Source organism: Theropithecus gelada, chromosome 15, assembly GCF_003255815.1.
Source record: "Theropithecus gelada isolate Dixy chromosome 15, Tgel_1.0, whole genome shotgun sequence".
Taxonomy (NCBI): domain Eukaryota; kingdom Metazoa; phylum Chordata; class Mammalia; order Primates; family Cercopithecidae; genus Theropithecus; species Theropithecus gelada.
Genome location: NC_037683.1, coordinates 96718202 through 96731479, shown reverse-complemented (window position 1 = coordinate 96731479; position 13278 = coordinate 96718202). Strand labels below are relative to the sequence as shown.

Below are 13278 nucleotides of genomic sequence, written 5' to 3'. Positions count from 1 at the left end.
GGGTGGTGAGGGATAACAGACTACACATTGGGTACAGTATATACTGCTTGGGTAATGGGTGCACCAAAATCTCAGAAATCATCACTAAAGAACTTATTCATGTAACCAAACACCACCTGTTTCCCAAAAACCTATCGAAATTTAAAAAAAAAAAACAAATGTTAAAAAAGAAATTGGGGAGATTTTTCCAAGCTGTAAATCAGAATGTATATGAGAAATATTGTGAGTTTGTATGTATATTTCTGAAATTATGCTTCTGATTTCCCCATGATTCTTTATGATGACTGGAGGAAAATGTTTGGTTTAAAAAAAAAAGCTGCTAAGTGATGTTTCTCTCTCAAAAAATCCTATCTGATCTTTAAAAGATTTGACTGAGGTTTTTGGTCAGAAATAGAAAGAAAGTCCCCCTTTCCCTTTCCCTGAGATCCTGCTCAATTGTTTCCTATCCTCAACTCCATTTCTGGGCAATGGCTCAATGTGGAGATGAGAAATTCTGTCTGTGTTTTATAAACAGCTGTACCTCTCTCCATGTTCTCAGTGTTATGAAATCAGCAAAATGATGCTACCCTGGGATCTGCTGACACAAAAGGGGCCACTGAGCTGCCCCGAGGAAACACTTGGCTCCCCAGCCCTTGTCTGGCAGGTATCAGTTGGCTGTGGGAGAGGAGCCCTGCTGTTCTCAGTGCAATTACAAGCTCTTGGCATTTAAAAGTGGATTTCACTATTTTTTCCCCTTCTCTGCTACTCTGGTGGTATGCTCTGTTTTTAGCACTTACATGGCTGAGTTAATGCTTTTCAGCTGTTGAGTTGAGTTCAATTCAGTCTTCCCCATCCCCTCCCTCCTATTTCCACCTCCCACTTTCCTTCTCTTCTTCTTGTAGGAGTGTTTATCTCAACAAAACACAATCTCACATTTAGATAATGCCCTGTGTGCACGTGCCAGGAGCCGTTTGGATCCACCCAAACACATCTGGAAGGTAGACATGATGCCTGGCACTGTGACTTCTGCAGAGCAGGAAAGAGAAATTAGGTGGCTTTCTCAAGATCACTGTTGGACATCCTCTTCAAAACTCAGGGGCTCATTCTCCGGGGGATTTGGAGTTTTCACTGCCCTGTGTACCCCTGTCAAGGGTGCTGAAGCCTGAGTACCACATTAGACAGGGCCAGGACGTCTTCTCCCGCAGGGTGGCCATGCTGCCCAGTCTAGTAAAGATGCACAGTGGCTGTTCATGATGATACTGTTGGGAGAGGGCTCCAATGCAGGCTGTGGGTTTGCGCAGATAGCTCCTTCATCAGACATTTTCTCTACTGATTCTGCACCAAATATTTGGCACAGATAAGGATCTTTCTTTACATCATTCCCCTTTCCCTGTAGTTTAAGAATAAGAACACATGGAAGCTGGATTGCGTAGACACTTAGCAGCTTGGAGAAGGGATTAGTCATCGCTGTACAAGGGGATTCAGGACCTTGGACATGTCCCAGGGAGTGAATGGGGGCTTCCATGTTGCGTCTGAGAAGGCTCCTTTTCCAGCAGTCATACAGCTGGTGTGGGTGCACCACAGTGCTCAAATGCTGGACTTCTGACCCCAAACCATTGCCACCACACTTGGGGTTAAAGATGACCCCCAACCTCCTTGTTCAATGACTTACAATTTTAAATGATTTGATTTTGAGTGTTTTATGTTTTTGCAAGGTAGTAAAAAGAATTGCACGTACTTCATGGTTTGATTGGAGTGGGTTGGGAAGAGGGAGCAGAGGTGGCAGTCTTCTCTCATCTGTTACACCTTCTTGGCTTTATTCTTTTGCATAGCACATATGACCTTCTAAAGTCCTGGTATTTCACATATTTATTTTTATTTTTGTAACTGTTTACCCCTATTGAATATGTCCTCCATGAAGACAGAATTTCTTTTTAACTTTTATTTTAGATTCAGGGGTTACATGTTTATTAGCTGGATATTTTTCATGATGCTGAGGTTTGGGGTATGAATGATCCTGTTACTCAGGTACTAAGTGTAGTACCCAATAGTTAGTTTTTCAACACTTCCCCCTTTACTTTCTTCTTCTAGTAGTCCCCAGTGTCTATTGTTTCCATCTTTATGTCCATGAGTACCCGATGTTTAGCTCCCACTTCTAAGTGAGAACATGTGGCATTTGTTTTTCCATTCCTGTGTTGATTTTCCTAGGATAATGGCTTCCAGGTACATTCATGTTGCTGCAAAGGATGTGATTTTGTTCTTTTTTATGGCTGCATAGCATTCCATGGTGTATACGTACTACATTTTCTTTATTCAATCCACCATTGATGGGCACTTAGGTTGATTCCATAAGACAGAATTTTTGGCCAGGCATGCTGGCTCACGCCTGTAATCCCAGCACTTTGGGAGGCCAAGGCAGGTGTATCACCTGAGGTCAGGAGTTCGAGACCAGCCTGGCCAACACAGTGAAACCCTGTGTCTACTAAAATTATAAAACAATAGCTGGGCATTGTGGTGGGTGCCTGTATTCTCAGCTATTCGGGAGGCTGAGGCAGGAGAATTGCTTGAACCCAGGAGTCAGAGGTTGTAGTGAGCTGAGATCGAGCCATTGCACTCTCAGACTGGGCAACAAGAGCCAAATTCTGTCTCAAGAAAAAAAAAAAGAAAGAATTTTTGTCTGTTGACAGCTGCTAACATTTGTGCAATGAATGTTTCTACAACATCTAAAACTGTGTCTGTTACCTATAACAATAGATAATTGTTGATTGAATTAATCAATTCTCCCTCTAGAAGTAGCTATTGTAACCAACTCCAGAGTTCCTGAATTTTATTCCAGATGTTGAGTGAGAAGAACAGAAGCTGAGAAAAGAGGCTTTCAAAATGTAAATCGTAGGAATTGCTGTAGTGATCCAGATGACAAACTTTTCTAGATCTGTATTTTGATTCTGTCAGAGGGACCAAGGGATGAATGTGATGGCAGGGCCTCAGTGTTCCTCCAGACATCTGCCTCAGAGCCTGGGGTTTATCATTCACCAATTCATTTATCCACACACTCAGAGAATCAGCCTTTTATCAATAATTAGCTCTGGGGATAAAAAGCTGAACAAGACATATTATTCTATACCCTCATGCATCTTGTCATTCATAACTAGATCAGCATTTTGGGGGAAACTGTTTATCTTTTTAGCCCGTTCCAGCGCTGTGAAGGAACATTCTTTAGCAGTACTACTTTATAAAATAATAATATAATTTTTGCATCTATTGGTAGAATCTTAAGTAAGTTTCTTAAGGAAAAAGTGCTGCCCCGCCGCCACCAACCCCAACACAGTGGCCTCATCAGGCCTGGGTGCAGAGATTGACCTAATCAGTTCAGGTCCCTGGGGCTACTCCTGGATCACTGTGACAGAACTGCGGGGTCCTTCCAACTTATAGGGAAACTCTTCTTTTATTGGTGACATGGGGTCAATGATGTTGGCTAGATATGAGAGAAAAACACAATAGGGCATATATAATGGTAGAAAAAAATAGAAAATGTTAAACTTGAAAAGTGCCTCCTCTTGTTTTTTCCTGCCGCCAGCTCTCATCTCTTCTGTGACAAGGGGTTCAATAATGAGCATATCTCCAGCACCTTGTATTGATTTCTCCTGTGATCATATCCCAGTAAATGGAGGGAGATGTCAGGAATGTAGTGGCTTGTTTGTGTGACTTAGCAACAGCAAATATGAAAAGAATTCAGACTGTGGGCCTATTGTAAACTCAGGGTGAATCAACACTAAGAGGAGAGCATTAAAAAGAGACAACAATTATGTCCAGAATGAGGCTGGCAAGCCTAGGGTCCCCAGCTTGAGGAAGCATAGAGCAGACAAGAATCTACTCAGGGTGGAGGGGCCGGCTGGGGAAGGCCACTGAGAACTGCTTCAGATGAAGAGGACCAGGATGTTTATTTTAGAGAAGACTCAGAAGGACCACAAGTGCCATCTTCAGATGATGGAAGGATTCTTCGTGTATGTGGGAGAAGCACTAGACCTTCCTGGAGCCTCAGAGCTTGGAGTGAGGAGAACTGGTTGGGAAGGCACTCAGACATAGTCAAGGAGAGCACCGGGGAGCAGTTCTGGGCTTCACTACCTGATCCTTTGGAACAAGTGTGAGTCACTATTTGTATCTGAGGATCTCCGATGCTTATTGAAGCCAACTTAGGACACTAAGAAGTTAATGCTACCCAGGTAGAAGAGAAAGGACAGCTCTCGTTTGGGGCCATTTTCTGTGGTCTTCCTTTTTATAAATTGCTGCTAGTCAGGTGACTTTATTTTTCTGCTCTCTTTAAAACATTTTCCCATACCTATTGATCCAACAATTCAACTTTTGAGAGTCTATATTATAGAAATAAAAATACAAGCACATAGTGGTCTATGCACAAGGATGGATATGGTTTGATGTAGAATAGTTTAAATTGCAAAAGTGTAAAAACAACCCAAATGACAATTAAAAGGGAATAATTGAGTACATTCTGGTGTGTATTCATAATATGAACTATTCTGTAGTTACTATAGACGTTAAGTTAGATCTCTACTTACTATCCTGGAGGGATGGGCAGGATACACTGTTAAGTGAGAAAAGTGAGAGAAACATGTACAGTATGATCTTATTTTGTTAGAATAAATTAAAAATCTCTCCACATATATAATATAATCAGTTGGCATATATTTGTGTGTGTGAGGATGGCAAAAGGAGGGGAAGAATATAGGTGAAAGTTGTTAACATGGGTTGGAGAGTTTGGGGTGGGATGAAGTTGGGTAGGAACCTGAGACAGATGGGGCAGGATTAGAAACAAAGTGAAGAATGAAGTAGGATGGCTTGTCTGTCGGTCTATCTATCTATCTATCTATCTATCTATCTATCTATCTATCATCTATCTACCTATCTCTATCTCTATTAAATATAGTACTTTAAACAAACTTAAAACAAAGCTGGGAAATGTTTAAAGATAAATTATTTTGTATTACAACTGAATTTCTAGATATCGTTAAAGATGAATGATGTATTTTTCTAAGCTTTTTCTTTGCTATGTAGAAGGTATCTGTTTTCTCCTAGTGCTTCAGGAAAAAAAGGTTCTTTGCTTAAATCTAGGGAACATAGGATCAGGTTAGGAGCACTCATCTCAGTTAAGAATTGTGCTAGTTGTTGATAGGGAAGTAGGGCGTTGAATGAAAAAAGTTCTAACGTGTGTGTGTGTGATCAGTTTTTCTCTGCTGAGATCATCAGCAAGATGATGCTCTGCTTTTTGTAATTTAGATGCTATCAAATCATTTTTAATAATTGTTTTTCATATTAAATTATTCTTATTACACATTCATATTCAAGAACCCTGTGGTTCTTTCTGTGTAAAGGATTTGTCTACATCTGGAGTAGTCCAGACTGTATAGAGTTGGATGGCAGTTTAACCCTTGCGTATCTTGAAAGAGGAATTTGGGTAAAACAGGATATTGTTTCATATTCACATTTGGTTGTAGACTGAGAGCTGATCCCAGGTAGCTTTACTGATACAGAAGCAAATAAGTGGTATGTCCGACCCCTGGAAATAGTAATGCTAACTCTCTTATTTCCTTGATTTTAAGATGTTCATTTTATATGTTAACTGAAATCTGAATGCATCTCACTACATTCATATGCATTTATCAGAGTAATATTGCAAATCAGTAGTGATCTTATAATTGAAGGTCTTGGAAGTCCTGTAGAATCCCCATTAGCTGGATGAGTTCTGGATATTTGATGCAAATCAGAACACTCCAGAATCATGAACCTCAACCAGAATTGCAGCCTGCATAGGATTTTCCCTTCAGGGAAACCAGAAAATTATAAAAGTGTTTTCTTTTTTTTTTTCCTTTTCTTTTCTTTCTTTTTTTTTTTTCATTTCTTTTCTTTCTTTTTTCTTTTGTTTTCTTTTTTGAGATGGAGTTTCACTCTTGCTGCCCAGGCTGGAGTGCAATGGTGCAATCTCGGCTCACTGCAACCTCTACCTCCTGGGTTCAAGCGATTCTCCTGCCTCAGCCTCCTGAGTAACTGGGATTATAGGCATGTGCCACCACGCCTGACTGATTTTTTTTGGTATTTTTAGTAGAGACGGAGTTTCTCCATGTTGGTCAGGCTGGTCTTGAACTCCTGACCTCAGGTGATCTGCCCATCTCGGCCTCCCAAAGTGCTGGGATTACAGGTGTGAGCCGCCATGCCCGACCAACAGTGTTTATTTTCATACAGGTGACTGCCTTTACAGATAGATAGATAATACTAAAAATCTGCAAAGTAGGATCTGTGCATGGCTGACTCCATCTTTTAAATCTTAATTTTAATTCAGAGGCACTATCATTTTGGGAAAGCTAGTCAAATGCAGTGACATTTTTTTTTTTTTCCACCTCACAGGCTAAAAAAATATTTTGTGAGCCCAGCAACTTGAATGGTGCTTATGGGCAATTTATTTGTCACAAGGGTGGGAAGAATCAGAAGAGAAGTGTTCTCTGGAGCTGTGTGCTGGAGGGAACGAAGGAATGAAGGCGAGCTGTGATGTGGAAAAATGAGCTCACTGACTAGGTTGCTGGTGTTCTACATTTGCTCTGGGAGTCCTGTCAAGCATTTTCTTTGAGTTTTGTTGTTGCTGTCGCTTTGTTTTCTTGGGCATCATATCTGCTTCTTCCAGAACAATCACCCCCTCCCGGCCCCACTCCCCAGGCTAGCCTGTCAGGCTGCACGGCTGCCTTTCCCGTGTGTGTTTGAGGCCATGGTCTTTTGCTGCTTTTCTCATGCCTTTTCTTTATGATGTTTCAGCTCATCCACCATACACCATGTGCTTTAGAGTGAAATTCTACCCACATGAACCCTTGAAGATTAAAGAAGAGCTCACAAGGTATTTTTTGTTTGTTTGTATGTTTAACGTGCGCCTTTAACCAGCCAGGACCTCTCTGGTCTTGCAGGCTCCGCGGCCTCCCGTCTACAGCTGATGGTTTCAGTGTTGCAGGCTCAGAACTCAGCGTTTTTGCTTGGAATGCTTCTCTTACACTGAATTGTTTTGGGATTTTTTAAAAAACAATTGTCATTGAGAGTGTAATTAACTGCAGAAAAAAAGCACTGGCTATGACGGGGGAGGTGTTCTCTGAAAACATCTGACAGTGGGGTGCTAAAAATAAATAGGAGGCATCTGTCTTTGAGACATGGGCAAATTCATACCCGGTGCAGTCCCTAGTCTATCTTTTGGATCTCAGCTTTTCTGGGAGGGAAAGGATCGCCTGGCGGAATGCACTGTCTGTCATCCTGCCTTCTGCTTGCTGAATGACCGACTGGGCGGCAGGCGTCCCTCCATTCAGACTCTTCTCAGCCCAACTCTCCTGCTTCTGCTGGGGCTACAGCTTCAGTGTACCTTGAGGAGGGGGGATTGGCTTCCTTGAATAACCTGGGCACAGGTTGTGAGCAGGACTTCAGGAGGATGGGAGAGAAAGAGTTGCTGTGCCCTTAGTTCTAGATGAGGCTCTGGCTTGGTGACCACAAAAATCACTTGCTATAATCATCTCTCAAAATAAGCTGCTTAGGTACAGATAGATGCAACAGAAAAGCAAGTGTAATCGGCTCTGATCATTGGCAGGGGGAGGTTTTGGGTTCTTGGATATTTTGCTTCCTTGTTATTATCCAGGGTCTCTGGTAAGCTTGACCATTAGTGGCATGGAGGTGACTTTGGGAGGGAGCAGATGGTTCTGCTCTCTATTATTAATTTGCTCACAGTCATTTAGTAAGGTTTGTGCTGGGGGTGGGAGATGGGGAGAGAGGGGGTGTGTGCGTGGAAACGACAGTAATAGATAATGGACGTTATAAGCAGTGGTTGGGATTTTGCAATCTGGACTGGTTTTTCTTTTTATTGAGGTAAAATTCACATGACGTAAATTGATCTCAGCATTTTGAAGTGTATAATGCAGTGGCATTCAGTACATTCACAGTGTTGGACAACCCTTCCCACCATCTAGTTCTAGAAGTTCTCATCACCCTCAGAAGAAACCATGTACCCCATAGAGGTCACTCCCTATTCTCCACCCCAGCCCCCGTCCAAGCCCCTGGCAACCACTTTTAGTCTCTATGGATTTGCCCATTCTGGACACTTCATGTAAATGGAATGGTACAGTATATAGCTTTAGTCTGATTTTGGATTGAAATTTTTAATTATTTATTTGATAAATTTGTTCTTACTTGCTGTTACTACCCAGGGGGCAGGGACTGAATTAGCTGCCAAAGACAGAGAGAGAGAAAGGAGAGAGAGAGAGCTATTTGTCCTGCCCTCAGGGTGCTAACAGTATAATTAGGAGGATCAAATCAAATCCTAATGCCTCACTTTTGTCATTTGTTCTCTTTGTAATTTTGTCTGGAGGATAAAAATTGAGTATGTGTCACAACATAAATTAAGGATGGACATTTTGTTGTTGAGAAAAGTCCCATTTGAAAGTAAAAGAGCACAGCGTTTCAGTTAATAACCCTGGTTTCGCCCCTCTCAATCGTATTTGCTAACATTTTCCTACCTTTGACTAAATAGCTCAGGTATGAATAGTAGAATATCGTGACCCTTTTGGTTTCCAAAGGTAACTAAGATGTTCCACTGCCCTTACACAAGTAGAAATGGACTTTTCTTAGTTAACACAGTCCTTAGGATTCTAAATGAATTGAGAAACTGTGGACTGCCCCAGGTACTTATGGTTTGAATTCCTATCTTGAAGGCATTTAGTTTTTCTTGTATGATAAATTGTTATTTTATTATAAGATTAATCTAAAGTTTGAGAAGAATTTAATATGTGAGAAGTTAAGATCATGTTCATGACCATGCTTAAGAGTAAAGAAATGTTAAGAAAAAGACAAATTTAAAAATGCAAAATAATAAAAATAACCACAAAAGATGATATTTGAAATCATTTTTCACCCTTTATCTCCCCATTTAAGCCATCATCTTACAATCCTTTAGATTTCTGGGGCTTTGGTAAATGCTCTATACATTGAATGTTACCAAAAGGATGTTGATTTTAATTTTTTTTAGAAGAATCATCTTCTAATCCATGTAGACATGCTGTTTTATTAATGGCAGCACAGTAATTTATGACTCAGACCCTCATGTGTTTTTGTTGCTTAATCTTTTTGTGCAGGAATGACACTAAAGGGAGATGCATTATTTTTTGGTAGCTATTATATAAAAAAAATGAGCATCCTTAATGCGAAACCATTTACAAGGCTCGGTGGATTATGTTGAATCCACAGTAATTCTCGATTATCTCCTGAGATCACTGATACGGGCGCAGCCCCAAACTCTGATGTGAAAGCTGCTTTTCTTTTCTCAGGAAGCTCTTGCCAAATTGATTTCTGAGTTATGGGATTAGAACCCAAGCCTCTCATTTATCAATAAATAGTTATTTGAAACTATTTTTCACTGCCAAACTCATCAAAAAGTAGAAAGAAATGCTTTTATGTTTGATGCACACATTCAATACACAGAAAAGAAACTTCATGGTATTTGGCCTGGTAGTTTACAGTCCTTAAAAAGGGCTAAGATTTAATCATTTAAAGCATTTGTGTGACTTTGCTATTCTCAATAGTCTAGGGCCGGTCCTCAAAGTGAGGTCCCTGAGCCAGCAGCATCAGCATTACCTGGGAGCTTGTTATAAATGCAGCTTCTTGGTGTCTCTCCAAGACCTACTGAATCAGAAACCCCCGGCAGTTGGGTTCAGCAACCTATTTTCATAAGCCCTCCAGGTAATTCTGAAGCATGCCAAATTTTGAGAACCACCACTCTAAGACAATTTGGATTTTCAAAATAGTTTATTTTGGTAGCTATTGAAGTGTACAGTTTAGTATGTGCACAGATTTGTACCACTAACACCATGATCTGATTCCAAAACATTTTCATCACCCCAGTAAGAAACTTTGTACCCAAGCAGTCATCCAGTATTCTCTCTTCTCCCAAGTTCCTGGCAACCAGTCATCTGTTTTCTGTCTCTGTATATTTGTCCATTCTGGTTGTTTCATATAAATCAAAGCATGCAATGTGTAGCCTTTTGGGTCTGGCGTCTTTTCACTTAGCATAACGCTTTCAAAGTTTATCCCTGTTGTAGCATCTTCAGCATTTCTTTTTTTTTATGGTTGGATGATATTCCAGTGTATGGATATACCACATTTCTTTTATTTATTCATCAGCTGGGGGACATTTGGCTTGTTTTCCCTTTTTTTTTTTTTTTGAGATGGAATCTTTCTCTGTCGCCCAGGCTGGAGTGCAGTGGCGTGATCTCGGCTCACTGCAGCCTCGGCTTCCTAGGTTCAAGCAATTCTCCTGCCTCAGCCTCCCGAGTAGCTGGGACTACAGGCACGAGCCACCACATCCGGCTAATTTTTGTATTTTTAGTAGAGACCAGGCTTTGTCATCTTAGCCAGGCTGGTCTCAAATTCCTGACCTCAGGCTATCCACCCACCTCAGCCTCCCAAAGTGCTGAGAGTACAGGCATGAGCCACTGAGCCCTGCCCTGTTTTCACTTTCCAGCTATAATGAATAATGTTATTATGAACACTCATGTACAAGTTTTGGTGAGGGCCTAGATTCTGATTTCACTGGGTCTGGGGTAGGATCCAGAGGCCCACTGGTTTAGAACCTTATTACTCAAAGTGTGGCTGATGGAGCTGCACCACAGCATCCCCTGGAACTTATTTATTTATGTATTTATTTTTATTTATTTTTTGAGATGGAGTCTTGCTCTGTCACCCAGGCTGGAGTGCAGCGGCGCGATCTCAGCTCACTGTAACTTCTGCCTTCTGGGTTCAAGCGATTCTCCTGCCTCAGCCTCCCGAGTAGCTGGGATTACAGGCGCCCACTACCATGCCCAGCTAATTTTTGTGTTTTTAGTAGAGACGGGTTTTCACCGTGTTAGCCAGGATGGACTCCATCTCCGGACCTCGTGATCCACCCAACTCGGCCTCCCAAAGTGCTGGGATTACAGGTGGGAGCCACCGCACCTGGCCCCCCTGGAGCTTATTAGAAATATAGAATCTCAAGCCCATCCCAGACCTTTTGAATCAGAATCAATTTTAACAAACTCTTCAAGTAATTCATGTGCACATTAAAGTGTGAGAGGCACTAGATTAAGCAGCTAGTCTGAGTCCTTACCCAATGAGTGTAATATGGTTCCTTTGACAGAATACGTACCAAGCTCCAAATGAAAAACTTATTAGGGACTGCCTTTATCCTCTGCACAAAATTTAATACTAAACTGGGGACAGAGATTGTCATTTGAGCCTCCACCATGCCCCCAGTGCCCACACAGCACAGTGCATGGCATAAAGCAGATGTTAGACAAAGATATGGTGAGGGAAAACATCAGTGAGCCACTGATTCCTTCAATGGCTCCAGTGTGCTTTCAGTGAACCAATGGCCCAGAAACAGTGAGCTCCAGTGCTCTAGGGTTGACAGTGTCCCTGTGACCTTAGCACACTAATCACCCTTTCTGATTCTCTACTTCTTTGCCTTTAAAATGGGGATTACGCATGTCGCTCCTCCTATGGCTGAGTAAAGATTAAATTACTTGGGCACTAGAGATGTTTATTAGTTGAGGTTCTCCAGAGAAATAGAACCAATAGGCTACACACACACACACACACACACACACACACACACCCTTTCATACATAATGAGAATTATTGTAAGGAATTGGCCCATGTGACTATGGAGGCCAAAGTATCCCATGACCTGCTCTCCGTACCTTGGAGACCCAGGAAAGCCAGTGGTGTAGTTCAAAGGCCTGAGAGCCAGAGAGTCAATGTTGTAGATTCCAATCCAAGTCAAAGGTCTGAGAACCAGGAGCACTGAGGATAGAAGATTGATGTCCCAGCTCAAGCATCAGGCAGAGTGAATTCAGCTTCCTCTGCCTTTGTGTGCTATTCAGTCCCTCAGTGGATTGCATGAGGTCCACTCACACTGGGGAGGGTCATCTGCTTTACTCAGTCCACCAAGTCAAATGCTAATCGCTTCCAGAAACACCCTTGCCCAGAAAAACTGTTGAACCAGATATCTGGGTATCCCATGGCTCAATCCAGTTGACACAAAATTAACCTCACAAGGTGATACCTGGGACTGATTGAGAGATGCGCCCTGCAAACCCCCAAGAAGACGAGAAAGAGAAAAAACATTGGTTTCTGAGAGTTAAACTCTAAAGTAAGCACGGAAAGAATCTGCACACATCTGTAAAGTTACTCTGCTCAGACACAACAGATCCCAGGCCTGAGCATGGAATGAAAGAACCTTGAGAAGATGAGGAAATTGGAAGAGAGCTTGATCAGTGTGGAGTAACAGAAAGGACGGGGACAAAATGAGCCTGAGCCAGGGGTTGCAACCTGGCACCCTGCTCTGCTGCCTGCCTCCCACCCTGCTATTTTTCTGGAAAAACTGGACACATTTAGTCTGCTTTTCTAGTGGCAGCACTAGGCTGGAGCTGTGTGGTGGCTGCCCCCTTTCTAGGGAGCCGCTGTGTCCCATCCTGCTTCCAGCACTTCTTGCACCAGCACAGGTGACTTGCTCTTGTCATAGGCCACCATGTGCCTGGTCTCAGTAGGCATCTGAGTGTGCCGTCCCTGGAGGGCGGAGACTACACAGATGGCAGCTCTAGTTGTGAATCAGTTAGTTGCCTTTCTGGCCTCATAATAACTGCGACTGTCTGAGGTTGATTAATGTGTCTCTCTCCCCCTAAGAAATGGTGAGGCTGGCCTTATGTACTGATTGAGTCTGTTTCCCGGCTCTCCATTTGAAACAGAGCTAGGGCAGCATGTGCCTGAGATGCAGGTAGTGATGACAGTGGTCATGGCTATCCTCGTGTGGGAGTTTCTGCCAGGAGCTCTGGCCACTGGGTCCTGTAGCTTTCCTCATTTCTTCTCATGCCTCTTTGAAAAGGCAGAGCCTGCTCAGCTTTGGAAGCTGATAAGATCTGCTCAGCAGACACTTCTGCTTTTCTGAATTCAGAGGGCCCCTCTCAGCTTTCCTCTGCTTGTTCTACAAAGGGTTGGGCTTGTCTAAGCCAGTCCCTAGAGCTGGGAAAAGGTCTGGTCACCACTGGAGCTAAGCATGAACAATCCTACTTCTTCCAGACTTTAGCCAAAAGTTAGGGTGACCGTTTCTCCTTTTGTATTGCAGGTACCTTTTGTACCTTCAGATTAAAAGGGATATTTTTCATGGCCGCCTGCTGTGCTCCTTTTCCGATGCTGCCTACCTGGGTGCCTGTATTGTTCAAGGTAAGTCTGGCC

At 42.4% G+C, this 13278-nt stretch overlaps 1 protein-coding gene across 3 annotated transcripts in view; it reads left to right on the top strand.

The window, feature by feature from the left end:
* The window catches only part of FRMD3 (FERM domain containing 3), a 293594-nt gene that overhangs the window by 189458 nt on the left and 90858 nt on the right, over positions 1-13278 (top strand). For all 3 annotated transcript variants that reach the window (XM_025359403.1, XM_025359402.1, XM_025359404.1), the window contains exons 4-5: positions 6799-6877; positions 13169-13266. In XM_025359403.1, the coding sequence (XP_025215188.1) occupies positions 6799-6877; positions 13169-13266 (177 nt within the window). The remainder of the gene's footprint in view (positions 1-6798; positions 6878-13168; positions 13267-13278) is intronic.